The following is a 20,540-nucleotide window of genomic DNA, read 5'->3' on the forward strand; positions in this document are numbered from 1 at the left end:
ATAGAATGCGTACCTTGAATATCAACAACAAAACGTTCTGTTAATTTCTTCATTTTAGTCGTCTGAGACCGTGTTCCTAACCTCCGTAATTCTCCTTGCTCTGAAATAATGTCTATCCCATCAAAGACCGCACTATCCACCCAAAGGAATATTCATGATCATACTTTCATTTACACTGCTTTAAGGGGTACGTACCGATCATCTGAAATACTCCCAGTATTTACACTCCCAATTCCAACCCGCACCTTCCGTAATAACCACGTACTACAACAACCTAAATTCCGTATTTCTCTCTCCCAGAGATAACCTTTTTTTAAAGACTTCCTGTGAAAAAGTGGCACCTAAACAAATTCGTGAATTCTGGGTATTTTAACGCTGCATTACAGGATTACAGCACGGCTGGATTGATGTTTTTAATGAAAGTTTCTTGAGTTTGAAATGCCTGAAGTTATGTCATGAGAATGGCATGACAGCACAAATGCTGTCACAGTTGGTTTTATATGTATTTTTAATAATACTGTTCATAAAAATTAATTTAAAATACTTGATTCGGGATTATTCGTTTAAAAGAACCAACAGTCATTCAATCTGATCTATTTTCCTCATGAAAATATCAATTCAAATAAAATAGTCCCCTCGTGTTGCAGCGGTACGACAAATCGAATTTTTGATTTTTTTTCAATATCCACCGATTTGTCTAAATAAAAGGACCGTTTGAGTTTTTCGGCAAGATATCACTACAACCTTGTAAAGAAGACTACAAAATAACGTTATACGCCCCAAAGGATGAAGGTCGCCATGAAAAAATATTTGACTTAGCCGAGATTCGAAACCGGATTTTCCAATTGACGTGTAAGCAAGCTACACCACTAATTGTAAGCCATTTTGACAAAGCAAATTTCGGGATGGATTTTACCGAACAAGTAGTGCTTACAAAATAACGGTTGGATATCTACAAAAATATGGAAGCAAGGGGACTGCTCAGACGAGGCCCAATTCCATCGTATGGAAGGCTGATTTCTGTTGCCACTTCGGTCGCCTCTTAATCGGTTTTCAAAAATATCCGCGGCGCGGCGATGAGTGCAATGCGATCCACTTTTTTTCAATATTTGGCAGTATAATGTTTGTGAATTGTGAGGAATATCATTGAAAAGTAATAAATTTGATATATCACGTGAAAATGTTTATAAATTTCAGTGAATACCCCAAATTATGCCTTATTTCGCCGTGAAACTCGGATCAATTTGTCCGTCAGCGACACGTGTGGAGACTTTTGTAAGCCCATTTGAATGCGCGGTGGGTGACAACAATATTAGAGGCCGTCTTGAGGATTCTCTTTTGTAATATTCGTGGTTCTATCCACGAAAATATAGAAGATATGATTTGTGACCAGCATTTTTCGATTTCAGCCCACTGAGCGGCGGTGTGGGTGTACAATCATGACGGTGCAGCGTCTTCGTGAAAGAGGTTCGTTAAGTGTCGATTGTGAGGGAAGCGAGCCCTTACAGGGTTGAGTTGGGTCGGAGCCAAATGAAAGTGGAGGAATGGGGTTGAAACTCGATCCAGGACAAAAAAATAAGGGTTTCGGACCCAAGTGGAAGAATTCTGAGCGAAGATAATGCTATGCAAAAAAAAAGGGAGGAGATCGAGGAAAATTAAATGGAAAGCTGAAAAGATATCAGCATTACTGCGAGGGAGATTAGAAAAAAATATGATAAGAAAGGTTATAGAAAAAATGAAAACGAGGGACGGGCAGTGATTACATGTAATCCATGCGTTGATTATCAAACTCAAATACAAGAATATGAAAGGCAACACACAGTTTTCTAGATTGTCTTATAAGAACCACAAACATGGTGGTAAAAATGGCAAAGAAGTAGTATCAAGAGTGCAGTATATAGATGTCTGAGACAACGGAAATTTCTCTCCAACTGCGTGCAAAGATGCCGAGATGAAATTTGCACGGGGAGCACAGCTGTATTTTGAGCCATACTATAATTCTAAGCCCTAAGTGCTAAGATTATCCACACAAGGGGATTATTATGCATTTTCAAATTGGAGCTCAAATTCGGATGATGCCATAGATTTAGTTAAATACGGGAGTTAGGGGTAGCTTGGCTTTCGGGTTTTCCCCCGCGTCGATTCAATCTTCCTGCGACAGTGTCAGCAGCGTTGCAGCAGGCGTCTCTCAGGCTTGAAGTGCTGCAAGAACTTCAAGCCTGAAACAGTCCTGCAAAACCTGCTGTTAGAAAAACTAGGAAAATTCAGAAACATGCATTCAGGAAAATATCAGTTTTTACCTAAACTACTAGTAAACCAGTCTATTTCTAAGAATGAACGCTGGCGTTATAATCTCTCATCGATCACGGAAAAAATAATGCAAATGCAAAACTTGCCAACAATTCATTAAGGCAATACCTATTATCTAAATTCAAGAGCAGTTTATTTGTCTTCGAAGTTTACCATATCTTACGAACGCCAACATACTACGGCAGATCATATCATATAAATAAAATGGGAGAGAGAGACTATAGAACAGATACATTTAGAATGCTGTTTATTCCTGGAGCTATAAGAGACTACAACGTCATTGTTAAAGTACAAAGAAATAGGTTAGTTGACTGGTAGTGTAGCTTAATAACTTATGTATAAAATCGTATCCGACTCGATATTGTGGAAGTTCTTTATATCCATGATAAAAAGAAGAACAAAATGGTAATTTCCACACTTTTAATATCACAACTCAGCAACCGACCATGGTTTCAACACGTGTCATTTTCAAGGTGAAAAAAAACCAGTACTCTCTCGGTATATATACCCAGGCCAAGGTAGGAGATACCGAGAGAGCACTGGGTTTTTTCACCTTGAAAATGACACTTACGTGTTGAAACCATGGTCGGTTGATGAATTGTGATATTAAAAGTGAGGAAATTACCATTGTGTTCTTCTTTTTATCATTAATAACTTATGTTTTCGATAATGCATGTTTCTGAATTTTCCTAGTATTTCTAACAGCAGGTTTTCCATGTTCTAGCTTCATAGGCAGATTGCTTTTAAGTAGTTGGCGATTTTTGCCTTCGCTTGAATGTGGAAATATAATTTGTCAGCATGCGTAACGTTTGTGACTTGGGGTATGCGTGTGGGAATCCTATTGTATGCTGCATGCCGATGATTGATCACCCCCTCCCAAACTCCCTAGAAGTGCCTCGTAGGGTATGGTGGAGATATAGATATTTCTTTATGTTATAGTCTCGTATTTTATTTATTTACCTCCAAAATGGATAGTTTTGGGCCTTTAACATCTGACTACAAACAGTGTAACTACGACAACCAGATAACCCATGTCCTGAATGCGAAACTTACCCAGACAGGACAGGAACCCACGATCTTCAGTTTAGCAGGCAATCTGTCCACCTCCACCGAGACCTGCAAAAAAAGAGATTACTTACGTAAATAAAACCTGGACCTGCCGGGTAACTTTCTTAACGATTAGAAAATACCTTATATGTATTTAGTAAGAAATATACACATTGACCATTTTTTTCTCTCGATCATATTGTTTAGTGTAATACCTACCCAGAAATTAAAAATTTAGGATCCAAAAAGAGGTCATGGCACTTGAAAGCATTTTATTCTTACCAAAAACTTTAAAGAGCCAACCGAATCAAAACCCCATTTCAAAATATATTAGAGCTTGGAGATGATTTCGATACGAGTTTTCCTCGATTTTCACCGAAAACGCCCAAGTCAACTTCCTGCAAACCTCAGGTGAAGTAAAGAATCCAGTTTTTCAGGCTTAAAAGCCGTTTCATGAAATTTATCCCACAAGTCTTAAAATTTCAACGTCATTCAGCATATAATGCAAGTGGTACTCTATCAACGAAAATGAACGAGCCATAAGAGGAAGCAATAAAAACAAGACAAACAAGATAGTATAAAGAAGAAAACACGATATCGAAACACGAAACCGAGGCCTGTGGGCTTGCTCGCCAAATTACTTTTTCAGTGGAACCTCGGTTGTACGTACGGTGCTCCAGATATCACTAAGGAAAAAAACGTCGCACAAGTGAGGATTCTTACTAAAGGGAGCCTGTTCACCGTAATTTCAAGAAAAACTCTCACAATAAACAAAATTACTCCATTTTAAGATGTCTGAGATGATTTTAGGATGCTTAGAAATGTGTCTACAGAATTTATGTGAAAAAAATCTCCGTTCTATGACCACACTAACCTATTTTGCTGTCTTGAACAATACTGAAAAATATTTTTCTTAAAAATACAAATTATATGCACGTAAAATAGTTTTCGCGCTTCTTTGGCATAAATACAGAAAATAAGCCTTATAATGCGCTGTTTGGTAAATAAATATAATCCAGCTTTAATCAGCAAATTTAAAACATAGTAAATTAAAAGTGTTTACTTTAATGAAAAATAAGGGTGAAGCTAGACTGCTTAAAAATATCCATACTTGAAGAATTGTCTTGCAACGAGACAGTTCTCCATAGACAGTCCTCTAGAGACAGCCCAATGCATGGGATGCGCGAAATTTCTGTCAGCAAAGTATCAGCGTAGTATAATAAGCAGTGTAAGATTGATATACGGGTAAATAGATTAGCAGGATAAAGCTATGTCCATTGGTCATTAACTGAATGTCGTACCATTGGAATGATTTCCCATAGAAATGAATGCATTCATCAGGCAAACCCACTTTCGTCCTACAACCGAGAGGGTGGTACAACTGAAGGTCGTTCAACTGTTGTCCCACTGTAATGTCGGTTATGATAGTACTTATGTGAAAAACATATACCCGAATTATACTGTTTTTCGATCAATCACGAAGTTATCGAGCAATTCGCGGAGAAAAATCTACGGCTTTTACCCTTCCCCGAATGAGTCGATGACGTCACGCACTATTTTCGAATGGGCCACCACTTTAAGTCCCTTATCCCCTCTTCCCATCCCATATTCATCGTCGTTTTTTCTATTCTTTGACATCCCATCCCTCTATGCGCGGGTTAATGCACCTGAGCTCCGACAATTCATGAAGAGAGGCGGTGTCTTTCTAGTTTTTTTTATTATATTGTTTAACTTACTAGAGCATGGCTCAATTACAAAGACTTTTTCGTCTCAATTTTCACTCCATGTACCAAATTCTCTTGATGAATTGCGAGTACGGGTCTGAGTGAAAGATTCCATTGTAAATGCTCAAAGAACCACCTGGGCGAGCGATGAAGAAAACTTCACGGCAAATAGACTCATGGGCCAAGATACAGACACCCATACACATCAAGCAAATTACCAATTCTGCGAGTCGGTTACACATTTTTTTTTAGGAATCCATGAAGTTCCTCGCCTTCCTAGGTACCTCATAACAATAACTTTGAGTTCACTTCATGAATTTCATCCAAACAGAGCCACTATACCGTCTCCGAAAGAAAAGGCTCTTTGGATATTCATCCAGGGAAGGGAGGAGTAGGAGGATTTTAAACTGCTTACGAAACTTGCGCCGCCGCGGAAGGAGTTTTATGGCTTGATTACCCCAAAAGTCCCTTTGATAATAATAACTGCTCTCCTTGAGATCTTGGCTGGGATTTGGTCGCTCCGTTCTTGAGGAAGTTATCCGCGCGGATCGCCTCATATGATTTGCTTGTTCCAAAAGGGAAACGTATCGGTTACCGCGGTTTCGCAAAGTTTTCCGGAGTTATCGGCTCCCATGGGTTCGAATACCATTCTCCAAATTCTTCGCGGAAAAGAATGGAATGGGAAGGAAAAGGAGGAACTAAGTATGAGAGCCAATTGTAAGAAATTTGTCGATAGAATCCGGGCTTCCACGGGCGATTACGCAGAGAGAAAGAACTTACTCGGTTACTGCCGTAACTGGCGGAACTTTTATTAAAAACTGAGCCCCCTCTCAACTCAAACTAGTAATTTATGACGAATATCCCCTTCCCTCAATGGGTGCGCAAGAGTAAATTAGATTGAGATAAAGGAAAGGTGGAAAATCTCCACGAGAATTGAGTAGGGTGGGGCGATTATTTAAACTCACGAATTAATGTGAAACTTGAAACGCTTGTTTTCTTTTATGATGAAAATGGATTAAAATAGAAAAGCAATTAACCGATAAATTTTTAACATATTTGCTATAATATTTACCCATAGCCTTAACACTAGAACGTCCGGCTGGGTCAATTTGACCCAAATTAAAATATTTATGTTGATTATTTTGAAAGGAAGAAAAATTTTAGACTCATATTTCATGACTTTTAATTATTTATTTTGGTTCTCCTCTGTGCAAAATTTAGGCCTGATACTATTATTTTTCTCATCACTTATACCTGCCATGCCCGGATGGCTCATTTTGACCCAGACTATCAAATCGATTTGAAGCCTTTCTACTGTTCCTTTGTATTCAATGCAACGGTGTGATTTATACCGATTTTTTGCCAAAAGTTCATTGTAATTTTTTTGACCTGATACCATTGAAATTCATTGCACCTCCCAAACCCATCAGAGGAAAGGTGATAGGTATTCACATTTTTGTGGAAGCTAGTTTCCCATAAAACCATAGAAATTGCTGAACAACTACAATTTTAATAGTTTTCGTCAAATTAAATTTTTTACTACCCTCCCAAATGCTTTATAAACAAAATTAATAAATAAACTGAGAAGGAATTAAATATTTTGAGTAAAATATGCAAACATGGTCATATTGGGTCACATTGACCCACCCGGGGCATAATAGGGTGTAAGCATTGGTCGGGCATGCTAGTGTTAATGACGATACACGCAATCCTTCAAGTATTGAAAGAACAGATGGTTGGCACTTTTTCAGAGGTTTCATATTAAAAGTACGACGCGTTTCGACCGTCAGGTCATTATCAAGTACAATGTACTGTCATTGTACTTGACAATAACCTGACGGTCGAAACGAGTCGTACTTTTAAAATGAAACCTGTGGAAAAGTAATCTCTGTTCTTTCAATACTTACAGGATATTGTTCCACTACATCCCTCCTGCTTCTGTTATTTCTGTTACTACAATCCTTCAATCCAGAGAGAACCAATATTTTCCTTTTTTGGGATATAGCACGTGGCAAAAATATTTATCATTTACCTCCTCGGTACAGGCGTATGGTATACTATACTGAATTTTTTTACCGCTTGGCTAAGTGAAAGGTCTTTATTGCAACTAGTTCAGAGTTTCGAGGCAGAGGACGGCATCATATAGAAGCATAATTCACAGAAATCGTTTATGTTGTTTGTTAACATTTAATTTACCAGAAAATATTAAACTCAGATGGTAGATATGTTCCGGGACTGAGGAGGTTAAGAATACAAAGATTCGTTCAATTGTATTAGGCTCAACTATGTGGAAGTTAATATTCGAAAATGAAAAGGAGACTTCGTTGATTTCCACTAATTTAAAGAGAAAGGATGCAAAGATTAATCGACTTAAGTTATTAACTTCAAATATAAAAGTACATAACCAAACGTAAAATACTTCGTAACTCCACATGAATTTATTTAAAGTACGACATAGCGCTCGTCTTTCATTCAAATGTACCAGATGATGAGGTGCCACGTTGAAATATAGACCGTACATTAATAAATTAATTTGGAATTTCAAAGTTTTTTTACTTTTCAGTACGTTAAGTCGTTTCAATGAAGGCACACTCGAGACAACGAATTATAAAAATGCATGTTCGAATATCGTTTTTGATATCGTTACGTACTAGTGATTAGTCTACGCACTCATACATGTCCGTAAACGTAACACGGGCCAGTAACGACGATTTTGCAAAAAATATGAGCTACCAGAGACAAACGATTAACCTTAAGAACCACCTCAATAACTGAGTCCCTCATCAAAAATAAAAGTTATTTATGGCGACCAACCCCTTCAATGACAGTGCATGAGAATATCAAATTTAGATAACATTACTGGAATGGGTCACAATATCTCCACCATTAACGACGAAAACTCAGTCCGCATGGCTTCAAGGATCTGAGCGTTTTCCGATCCAACCTTTCAGATAATCTAGATAGGTATGTTCCGCGTTATAGGAATTGACTGCTTCTATTCCCTGGACATTTCAGGAGTACTTCATTCTCTTCTTAAGAACGTAGTAATTTATTTTGGAACATCAAATAAACATAACAATAAAGGTCCTACATCCACACCTTATCTTGAAAGCCACAGCAAAAGTCGTGTTATTTTCTGACCATCCTAAAGTGGCACTTGGGAATTTATACCTATTGGTGGCTTCGCTTGTACAGGGTCTCCGGTAAACGTCTCGTATCCCAGCGTGGGGTCGGTAGTACACGAAGCGACTTTAATGCATCGTATTTTTTCTTATTTATCATACATTCAATATAAATATGCATTTATGTTAATTAAAAATAGGCTTGAAGTTCAGAACAACAACCTAAATAGTTTATTTTCTGTTTTTTTTTTTTTAAGAATAGCAATTGCCGCTTGCAATACGATTCTTGATAAGGTTGATTGAAATTGATGTAATAATATAAAAATCATCCGATAATCTATAATTATTGTAGACGCAAAATTGTGTAAAAAATTACAATAAATCGTAAATCAAGGTGTTTTTCAGTAACTTTAAAGTGAAAATAATACTTCTCGACTAATGTGCGAATCGTTAAAAGTATTAGAATGATTATCTTACTCGACAATAGCTCGAATTATTATAAATTTTCGGTCTAAATCACCCATATTAGTGAATGACAGAATAAGAAGATTAAGACATTCGACGGAAAATATAGAGAGGAAATACTTAGGTGTGAAAAATAAGCTGATGGGAGAATTTCCTGGAGAAATGCGAGAATGGCAATATGTGCGTCAGTGTCAGATTCAGTGAACATGACAATAAGACGGAAAACAAAAAACATCCTGTGAAATTCATTCAGAAAATTGAAATTACAGAGTAATGCATGAAGATTGGACGGGATATCTGCTGTTATTATCTTCAAAGAATGGGAGTCATCAGCTAAATACGCTGCTGTCGAGGTTTATTGATTTGTTTATGAGAGGATTTCCTGCTAAAGGTTTTCCCCGCATAAAAGACGAAATTACAGAAGTGTAAGTCAACCAAATATTTCGTAATTGTTAAAAATGTATGTTATTTAACTGTTGATTTATCTGAGTTTATCGGACACATGGGTTTGAATTATCGGTCAATGCAATGAAGAGGTGACGAAATGTTATTAAGGAAATTCCTAGCCTTAATAATTAATCACCAACAAGCAATCAGAGTGAAGTAAAGGAAGTCCTTGTTGATGTAATCAGCAATGCTGGCTGAAATGCAGTCGTCTGCATTACCCACGAGTAAATGGACATACAAAGGCGAAGTAAGTATGGAAAGCTCCTTGTAAATACAATTACAAGAACATATTATCCTTTTCTCAGAAACGTTAGAGAAGTTATACATAGTTGGCACTATCATCTGATGTTCACAACAGCGACCATGTTTCCTTCATTCAATTCCTCACCCCTTCTCATCCAACCGGTATCAAAGGCTTTCACCGATTGGCTGATCGTTTAACGGCTAAGTGCCAACTTATGATGGCCAGATAATAACACCAGCCATTAACTTCACATATGGTGCATACCGCGGTGACCATGATTGGTACATGCATTAAAGTATCAGTAAATACTCAACTTTAGTATTTGGTCCGCAGTGGAAGTGTTTCGAAAATGGCTTACGTTTTACTGAGGTCTTAGGAAAACGCATCACTTCCTCTCGACTTCTCTTTTTGGTGACACATTACTGTTTAAATCTCTTCATATCAGAAACGTTCCCCGGACGGAAAGAAAGGGGGACCTCTAGGGAATTAAGCCCCTCCCCCAAAATTAGATGTGGCCCCTTTCGGGACCACATAATTTGACTATGCCAGTGAAACTTCTCCTCCGACATCCCGTTTTTTTATTCAGTTACATTTAATAATGTCTGCCGCCAAACAAATAACTTCGAAGAAACATAGGTGTCCATAATTTTGACCCAAAACTTAAATAATTATGCTACAAATCGGGCAGATATCAGGCATATGGAGACTAAGCCATAACAACTACGTCCGTTTCAGTAAAAAAAAACTTCCATCTACTTAAAAATAATGGCTTTAATCTTAAGCACCACGCAAGAAAAATTTATACCTCATTTTATGAAATTTAAGGTATTCTGAAGGGGGTGAAAATTGACGATAAATAGTAGGTATAGACAACCCTCAAGTCATCAAAGCATCCCTTGAAGCATATATCTGGCTACCAGCCTTCTTCCTATCGCCTTGAAATTTTCAAGGTCGATGAAGTAGGTATAGGTTAACAATGACCTGCATCTAAAATTCGAAAATTTAATCACGGTATTGTATAGGATGCAATTTTTTGTATTTGAGCTACATGCAAATGTTGAAAAAGTTCTAACATTCATTCCATGAAAAGTTTTAGGCGATAACTTATGTTTTAAATAAGTACTGAGTCACAAAATAAAGATCAAATTATGAAATAAAATGTTATTAAAATGGTCACAATAGCCTCATGCATCATATATTTACGAAAGGACTGCAACATAAGCTGTTATGGCATGGTACTTCTAGGAGCCGACTAATAGCTGAATTCATTCGCGCCATGATGGAAGGGTAAGTAGGGAAGGCTGGAGAGAATCCCAGCGTCAGCATTAACCAGCTCTTAATGAAAGTCGATATGGGGACCACGGCTTAACGTCCAATCCGACGGACGGATCCCTGCACTTGAAGTATTCTCCACCAATCACAAGTATGTATCGGTCAGTCCCTGAAATAAGCTCTAACCTCAACTCTTCAAACCAGCATGCAGGTGGAATAACATAGATAGAATTCAGCTTTCACCAGAACTCATACTCCAGGAAGATGACACATATCCGTAAAAATAAACGCCTGTCACATTTAACGCATATCTCTCTCCCCTTGTCGTCCCAAATGAATCATCGGCACAACACCTTGATGAGGAAACATCGCCATGGCAACGTTATCTGACACTAGCAACGACAGATAGCGCTCACTTATCTCCCGTCGCAGCAGCGCTGTAGCGACTTTGCAACCCAACAAACACGTCTTCCAGTGTGCTTGGATTTCTCCTCGGAAAAAGTGGTGATAGTCACAGTTAGCTGTACGTGAATTGCAGCGGCCGAATTGGCGCAAGTGCGACGGTCAAGTGTAAGACCGAGGGAATAAAGGAAGAGTTGGCGGTTGTGATCAGTGTCGAGAGTGATTGACGGAACGTACAAAGGAGCAGGATGGGTTTGGGAGTAGCGGGGAAAGGCGAGGGGCCCAGCGCTTTGCGACTGGAGCGTCACATCACGGCCATCAAGTGGACCATCATCTCCCTCAACGTTATTTCATGGGTAAGTGCCCGTAGAAGTGGTGGGAAAATAATATAATTATAATAATATAATTTATTCTTCCATGCGTACATATTTATTACAGATTATTATATCCATTCAAGGAAGTAAGAAAGACAATAAGGCAATGAGCCTGTGTTTCGGCTAACTTCAAATTTCATAAGTTGCGGAAATAAAATCACATAGAACCAAAATACACTATACCTTGAGAAAAAAAAAATTATGTGCGTAATAACATCATAACTGAACTGACCGTAAGATGAAATGCAACGTGTAATGTACAACACATATGATGCCAAGTGTATACCGACCCTTTACTATAACTTTTCGATGTCATCAAAAGTCATCATCACATTTTGCATTTACCAAAAAATTTGTTTCTTTAATTGTATTTGGTAGCATATTATACAATTTTGGTCCCATTTACAAAAAACTCCTTTTGTACATCGTTAAATTAGGCTTGCGCATACGGATCGAGAAACCTCTACGAAAATATCGGCAAAAATCGATTTTTCGAGCAATAGATTTTTGATTGAAATGAAAATCTGGATTTTTCGACAATAATCGAAATTCGAACCGAAAGATCGAATGTAATCGACGGTTCTTTTCTTCGACCCTTTCAGTGCCAACCAATTTTCTAGGTACCACGCCACAAGTGCCGAGACATTTTTACTGATTTTGATGTAGGTTAGGAAAAAATATAGGTTTCAAAAACAACTTAAGGTATATATTCAAAAACTATAGGAAATCCTCATTTTATGTGGGTTCACCTTCTTATTGTATTATTTGACGAATTTTTTTGTAATATGAGTTAATTTTTTTGAATTTAAAGAACATAGTTAATGTTAAAATAAAATGAATATTCACTATTGAATGATTAATGGACTATCATCATCAAAGAGAGAAATTGCGCGTGACAGGCACTCTAAGGGGGTTAAACACAATTTGTACATAAGCATATTTATTATGCATTCAAAAAAATACACATGCGACATGTTTAAAAAATCCCAAAAATCTGCTTATAATATATGCGTGAATTATAAGTAGTAAAAATTTAAAAATGCACCTATAATAAAGTTTTTGGATCACCACTTAAAACCATTCGGCATCACTTGATTTTTTAAACAGATTAACTGATTTCGATGCTTCCTTGATGATCGAGGGTGTGACCGGCCTAAGAGAAAAGTCTGACGCATGAGACGGATGACGTTATCGTAAGCGGTGGTGACGCTACTGAGATAAAACGAAATGGTCGAGATCCAACTCGAAAAATTGAAATTTGATCGAAGCTCGAAGATCAAGGCCGTATCTTGATTTCCTCGTTCTTTGGCATTTGAAACTCTATTTTCGATTAAAATCGAGATAGATTTCTTCATTACTTCACCAGAGTTGGAAAGTTACCAAAAAAAATTAACTGATTAAAGTTAAATAGGGTCCATGATTTCATTCAGTCCATTTTCGATTTCCCTGACTTTTCCCTGATTTCCGGTGCGATTTTTCAAAATGTCACCGCCTGAACACCAATAGCAAAACAGTCTGGTTGCGAAATAATTTATATACTCCAGGAGTGTACTATATTACAGTCCAAATTTAGAAAAAACAAAGCTAATGGTAAAATCTAAGCCGTTTTTACTTACCCTTTTGCGGTGCAATATTTATTTTTTAAACTCGAGTACTCTGGTACTTAAGGAAAAAAGATATAACTGACGCGATTGGTTGTTGGTCTTAAAATGTCCTCATTTTTTTGGTTTAAATTAAAAATCCACTAGTTGAAATACTATGCATTTTCAATCGAAGAGTTTTTTTTCTTTGAAGTGTTTCACTGTGCGATATCTCTAGAAACACTGTCCTTGTCATGTCCATTGCTAATCTGTTTTCCTTGTCACGTCGAGCTCAATTCGGAGTTGAACCTAATGCTCGACGTTGGACCGCAAAAAGCTAAAAATCTGTTCGTAAGAATCGCAATAGTGACCACAAAAACCAAGCTTATCCTAAGCTTACCATTATTACAACAACATAATCATCCACTGCCTCAATGTCTGCACCCTCCTCAGTCGCTTATTCCTCTTGACGTTCAAGTCAACCATATTTTGCTCCACTGACCTCTCCTTCGCATTCTAATCTCTCTTTATCAGAATACGAAAAAAAACAAAATGCCCACCTCACCGCTCAAACGCAGTAATACTCCGCTCGTGCAACCAGTATTTTTCACCTTTTGCTACACCACTGAAGTTTTTGCCAGTCTATAATCTAATTTTCCTGAAATTTCCCTGACTTCCAGGCCTGATTTAATCGACTTCTAGTCCTGATTTCCATTTCCCTGACTTCCAGCCCTTATTTTTACCTCCCTGACTTCCACTCCCGATTTTTCTTTCCCTGACTTTGAGCCCTGATTTATATCTCTCTGACTTCCATTCCTGATTTTTCATTTAATTGACTTCTAGTCCTGATTTTCATTTCCCTGAATTCCAGCCCTTATTTTTAGTTCTCAGACTTACAGTCCTGATATTTATTTCCCTTACTTCCAGTCCTGATTTTAATTTCCCTGATTCTTTGCCCTCCCTGACCGGTATGAACCCTGTTAAAGTTAATCTCGGTAAAAAAAAGTAACTGGTTAAAGTCGAAACTAAAAAATGAACTGAATCAAGTTAAAGTTAAGTATGTAACTTTGTATTAAATTAAAAAAAGACCCTAAAATTATTTTTGTTCAGAGTGTGTTTGTTTAGGAAGCCCGGAACGGAGAATGTACGAATGCATGAAGAAAATGAAAAACAAAAAAACTGTTCTATTTTCTGTGCATGAGTTGGAACAAGTTGGGAGTTTACACTGTGCATTTTGGCATTCATTCACGATTGAACAATGCGTGATCATCTTGGCCTACTTCTCGTGTATTCATAGTGAGAGCTACGATTAATCTTCAACGTTTTCAAGCACACCCTTTTGGCTACATCAATTACAACGATAACAACTCGCAGGTTCTCCTGCGTCCTTCGCCGAGTCTTTTCCATGAAAACTGACTATCATCTCAACCCACCTGAGCTCACCACTTTCGGGATGTCGCTTAAATTTGAGACAACACGGCTGCTAGCGCACTTGTGGTGGCGAAGAGAAACTTTAATCCACCTCAGCCAGTGAAAAAGAGAACGTGGTCACCCCTGACTCAACACCATGAATTAGGTACATTATGCCCGAAGAAAAATAGTAAATATTTGACCAAACATTTCATTATTTTCGGATTAAATCAAGTTTCTTTCAAGGTTGGGAGCTTTCAAAATTCGGTGTTTTAGAGGAATAATGATGATAGAATGGATAGATCGCGTGAGTAATGCTAAAGTTCTAAGAGGAGTAGGAGATAAGAGAAGTCTCTTGAAAAAAAAGTCTTGGGTGGAAGACGGGGCAATTCAAGCCTAACATGATACACGATGGCCTAATGAAAATTATCGTTGAGTAATAGGTAGAAGCGAAGAATGGCAGAGGTACTTTGGGAGAAAAAAGTATCCCAGCAAAATTTTGACCGCCAATTTCGCACAGATGAAAAATTGGTTTTCTTTCGGGCGGTTAATCAAACGGAGACGAAGGAAATTCAAATACGGTCTCATCCCGATTGTGCAGGAATAGTTCCATCTTCCCCAAGAGTCATTCGCGATGGTCTCCAGAATTATGGTGCTTTCGATTTCCTTTAAAATTTACGTTCTATTCAGCTCTCGTGCACTAAGCACTCACTTCGGTCAGAATATATATATATCAAACAATTCAAGTATCAGCACATACTGAAAAAATTACCAATCGTGAATCAGTAATAATGTTGACTCGTGTGTTTAAAAGACGCCAACAGCGAAATTACCACGCTTCAGTTTTCTTTTGACCGTGTTTTACCAAATCAGTGGCACAGCGAGGGAGGAGGTTTGGGGGATAACGCCCCCCTCCCAGAGCTCAGAAAAACTTTTAAATTTAATCCATTTTACTTAATTCGATTAATATACTTAATTAAAGAGTGTAAGGAATAATAAAACATCCCTAAGAAAGCCATAAAACTCACCATTTTGAACCATTTATCTTAAAAAAATTCTGGGGGAGGGCCCCCGCACCTCCCGCTTATCCTGGAGGGTACACCACGCACCTCAGGTCTAGTTGCGCCTAAAACCCCCTTAGCCTTAATTCCTAGCTGCGCCCCTGTACCAAATTGTTAATCTCTATATTTCGTGTCAAACAGGTCATTAAATGTTCTATTGCTGAGATATACATTTATACATTTGAAACCTTGGTTACAATTAAATATCTTTTTTTCCGAGTTATGGGTTACAAAACTAGGTGCTATGCTCTCACACTCAGAAAAACAGATAGGTACTTCTTTCGTTGCAATCGTGATATATGCTATTCAAATGCTGTTTTGGTTGATAACAGCGCAAAGGGTGAAAAGTCAAAAACTCAAAGGGCATAGCCAGGTAAAGAGGGTGAAAAGTCCCCCCTTCCGGATTTTTCCCGTACTTGGGGTATGCAATTTGGGATCAAATAGGACAAACCTCCCCACATTTCCAGCCCGCTAAAGGCCCACCAGGGCCGGCTAGATCGAAAATACGATTTTTACTATTTTTTTAATATCTCGGTCAAGAAGGCATATTTTTTAATGCGGTTTGCGGCATTTGGAACCCCCACCACCTCAAAATTATTTTTTCATTGTGCTAGCCGAAAGGTATTAAAAAACACCTCCAGAAAACGTTTTTTTCCTTTTTGGCCCTCTCAAGCATATTTTATAAATACATGCGTTAGAAATTTTCAAATCAACGCCATATCTTCTTGTCTCGCTCAAAGTTCTTGAAAACAATTGAAAATCTGCTCCATTAAATAAGGTTTCAAATGCCGCAAACCGCATTAAAAAATATGCATTCTTGACGGAGATATTAAAAAAAAGAGTGAAAATCGTATTTTCGATCTAGCCGGCCCTGGTGGGCCTCTAGCGGGCTGGAAATGTGGGGAGGTTTGTCCTATTTGATCCCAAATCGCATACCCTGAGTAAGGGAAAAATCGGGGAGGGGGGACTTTTCACCCTCTTTACCCGGCTATGCCCTTTGAGAAGAAAAATTAGTGATGTAGTATTTTTATTGCGCCACGTAACTTAGTTATTCGTATGCATAGTCGATGACACAGAGTATCTGCTCCGATATTAGTCTTCCTCCTCTTCTCCAATTCTCTTGCCAATTTCTACCAGTTGTGATCGCTACCTCCATTTAAATTAATTTTTACGGATAATTCAGCTGCTGTTAATCCTGTCTTAACTAAGCCTATTACTTTACCCTCTCACCTGGAGTCTGCCACATCTCAAAGGAAGGACTGATGCCTTTTTCCTAATGCAAATAAAAAAAGTGTTTTGGCAATGAGCTCGTCAGTCTTCCAAAGCAACGCTAATGTGCCTTCATATTCTCACCGTAGCCGGGATTTGAACCCGGGCCAATAAGATGGGAATCCAACACTCAAAAATTTTCAAATATTTCTCAATTAAATGAAATATTTAGATTGATTTGGGCATTGAAAAATAACGTAGCAAAACATAAATATGAAGCTTGATGTTACTGGTGAGTGAAATAACTTCCTATTCACTTCTTTCTCCGATAAACTGAAAGGCATACAATGACAAATGTGCGTAGAGCCAACTATAATGTTGGTACCCATTTTCATTATTTTTTTCTAAGGCGTGATCTTAAAATTTTTTATTATTGCTGATACAAGCTGTTGATATATTTTTCCATCATTCTGGGATATTTTGAGGTAGGGTAAAATGAAATGGGAGCTGAAATATGAAAAAAATATAAGTGAAAAAATTGGAAAAAAAGGAAAGGCTGATCATTTTTATGTTTTTTTTTATCGTTTACGGAAACTAATCCCCCAAAATTTACTTCCTTGCTATAAATGATCATGTTTTAGAACTTTTTACCTCTCAAAAACCTAATGATAAATATAAATGCTAATATAATCCTTTTTAATTCCTCCAAATATTGCGAAGGGATAAAAATTAGAGGGGGACTTACGCCCCCCGAAAATGGTGAATGATGAAGAATAACTGATGTCTTATTCGGATTCAGGAGGTCATTTTACTTAAGAATCACCAGGAATGGCATCAGGACTCGATAAAAAATTATTTTCTGCCGTCCAGTGTTATTGCTGTTTCCTCTATGAAAATGATGATACTACTATGATGCTACTCTTCTTATGATATTAATCGTTCACACGCCCTATCAATGGTAATAAGGAAAATCTAATAACCCAAATGCATCCATCTTACCTAGTTTTCTTTCACCCACCAGACAAGTCATACAACCGCTCAACAATTCCCGGAAATATATTCAACGATATCTTATGACGACATCGATTGGCAGTTTCCAGCGAATTGTATGACTTCGGCTCAGGTGCAGCCCATCCGTCTTAAGAAGAACGCAAAGAAGTCCAAAATAGCCATTTTCACACTAGATATGGCGAGTATGATTAATGGGATCAACCACCGATAGCTTTACACTAGCACGCGATTGAAATAACATACCTGCTGATGCAAATATGCAATCGATAGCTTCATGACATTGGTATAAATTTCACAACGTGTAACCTTCGTGAATCCCCTCCGTCAAAATCTCTAATCTCGACCAATTTTTTTCACTACTTTTTTTTAAGCATTGATCGATATAAATGGAATATTATTAGTAGCATCATTCACGAATACAAGGGTAGTGCATTAGGCTGTCCCAAAAAAATACATTTTTTTAATTTCAAAATCGTCAGTCATATTTCGATGACTATCGGGTATACAAGGATAGGCAAAAAAAAACAATTTCGAAAAAATTTAAATAATTAGTTAGCGAGAGGCTCCTAAATACCAACACCCTTAATTTGTCACACGATTTCGCGAAAACTGCCAAAATAAGGGTAATCAGAGTAAGTTATTCAAAGTAAGTATTCCAAATATTTCGTCGGTTTTTGCGTATCTGTCACCGTTTAGGCTTCGCGTCCCGCGCAGCCTGGCGCCAAGAGTGGCACTAAGCGATGCGGAGCAACAGACGGCTGAGGCCGTCACCCTCTCCTCCCCCTCCTCCTTACCTTCGGTCGCCCGCCATGTTCACATGCCTTAGTGACTCTCTCTCTCAAATTCAGATTTTGAACTCATAGTTCAAAACTACTAGTTCATGCTGCTGAGTTACAGCTATAGAACGGAAACAATAGAAGCTTGATAACGATTTATTCAAAGTACTTAGCGTTGTCAAAAACATTAAAATTATTAATGATACAGGGGGGAGTTCTGTACAGTTACAATAATACAGATTAACTTCCTGTGAGAGCGGGATGAAATATTAAGAGTAAGCCAGCCGCGAAGATGGAAACACGCGCAAGACACATTATCACCCGTATGATTGGACAATCATATGCATACTTTGGGTTTAAAAAAATGCCGTAAACATTGTAGTGGCACCATAATCCCTATGGTTGAAATTTTAGCTTCGTCTCTAGTAGTACAGGCCAAGGTAGAAAGTATCGGTCGTGGAAATTCACTCAATACATGTGAAACTTAGATGAATAGTAATTTAAGTCTTTGAAATTCGGAGATATCACGACATGTATCGTATGTGCGTGAAGTTTTACACAAATTCACAAGTTTAAAAGCAAACTCCTGGCTTCTATATAGAAAACGGTGCGGGAACCAATTCCTCTCGGTTTTGACGGTGTTATCTCCTCCTACATCGAGATATCAGCCTTTGTTCGACCTTATCTTCATGCACTACGCTTTGAAACCACGCGTTGACGCCATGTTGCCATTGCGTGACGTCACGGGACGACTTTTTATTTCTGCTGATCATCTCGTTAGCAGAGATGAAGGAAGAAAACTATATCCTCTCTCCCCCCCCTTTCCTCCCCTGTCTCCTTGTCTTGTTTTTCACGCGATGTTGAGTTGGTGTAGGAGAATGAAGTTTGCGTTTTTTTTATTTTATTTTACTCTTATCTTATTATACTCGCAAACAAAAAGATACTGCGTTCTGTTCGACGATTTCCTCAGTCTCATTCCGTGCTCACGATCTCATTTCGATCGATCGATATCTTTCCAGTCGATCTGGATAGGCATAGAACTTTGACGGACATTGTTAACAGGTAAGCTCGGGGAAAACATATTCCTGGATGTTGTGCACAAACTATTTAGGAAGATTTTTGTGGATTTTCAAATGACTGGCAAAAAGCAAACTTTTTTTCTGCTGATCATCTCGTTAGCAGAGATGAAGGAGGAAAACTATATCCTCTCTCCCCCTTTCCCACCTTGTCTTCTTTCTCCTGTCTCCAGTTAGAATGAACTTCCACAAAGATGAGTCTGAGACTATAGAGATTATCAAGAAATATGAAGGCCTGAAAAGATTAGCTCATAAGAGAAATGAAGGTAGAGCTGAGTCGAACCATTCTTAGGATTGTTGACCAGTGATTATGACACTCATTCCATGGAGCATATACCATACCAGGGGCGGGGGGAGTTGCACCAATCGGAAGGATAATGGGAAGAACCAATCACTCACGACGAAAAATGCCGAGGCGGTTCCTTCCTTCCTCGCGGGCATCTCCGCCCTTGCTACGCCTATCGACTGTGTGGAGCTACATGATACCCGGAATAATGCTTTTTCGCGCTCTGAATAACGCCTCACGGAACAGGACAGGGAAGGTGGAATATTAATGGTGCCATTCTGAAACGGGCTGATATACGGAAGAGGGTGGGTTGGGGGAGACAGAGGAATTTATCGCCAAATAAATAATAGGAAAATATCCCTTGACCTCGATTACCTGCACCGCGAGAGGAGGAGCGGGCGATTTATCCGCCCTCCGACGGCAAAAAACTGTTTTAAAAAACCCCGAACGAAGCGAGTCATTAATCAGCGTGGCTTACAGCGTCGGCCAAGGAAGAAACGAAAGCGGGGCCTGGAAGGAGCAAACGCCGCCGCTACGGCGACCGATAGGAGGCAGCACAGGAGCGGAGGGAAGTAAAAAAAAAGACAATCGTATGACACTGGTGCGTTGTCAAAGAAACGGCTCTCAAATCATATTTCCCCGAATAAACGCACCGCAACACGGGAGAGACGCACCTGGGACACACAAATTCAATTCTTCGCGCAATTTCAGATATTCCCTTCTT

At 38.4% G+C, this 20,540-nt stretch overlaps 1 protein-coding gene across 1 annotated transcript in view; it reads left to right on the forward strand.

Annotated features, from left to right (window-relative positions):
- Nucleotides 1-11,043: 11,043 nt before the first annotated feature.
- Nucleotides 11,044-20,540, forward strand: part of LOC124162712 (tetraspanin-2A) — a 147,163-nt gene continuing 137,666 nt past the window's right edge. Inside the window, exon 1 of the mRNA XM_046539322.1 lies at nt 11,044-11,389. Coding sequence (XP_046395278.1) covers nt 11,282-11,389 — 108 coding nt within the window. The 5' untranslated portion in view covers nt 11,044-11,281. The remainder of the gene's footprint in view (nt 11,390-20,540) is intronic.

Source organism: Ischnura elegans, chromosome 7 (assembly GCF_921293095.1).
Source record: "Ischnura elegans chromosome 7, ioIscEleg1.1, whole genome shotgun sequence".
In the NCBI taxonomy this organism is placed as follows: Eukaryota; Metazoa; Arthropoda; class Insecta; order Odonata; family Coenagrionidae; genus Ischnura; species Ischnura elegans.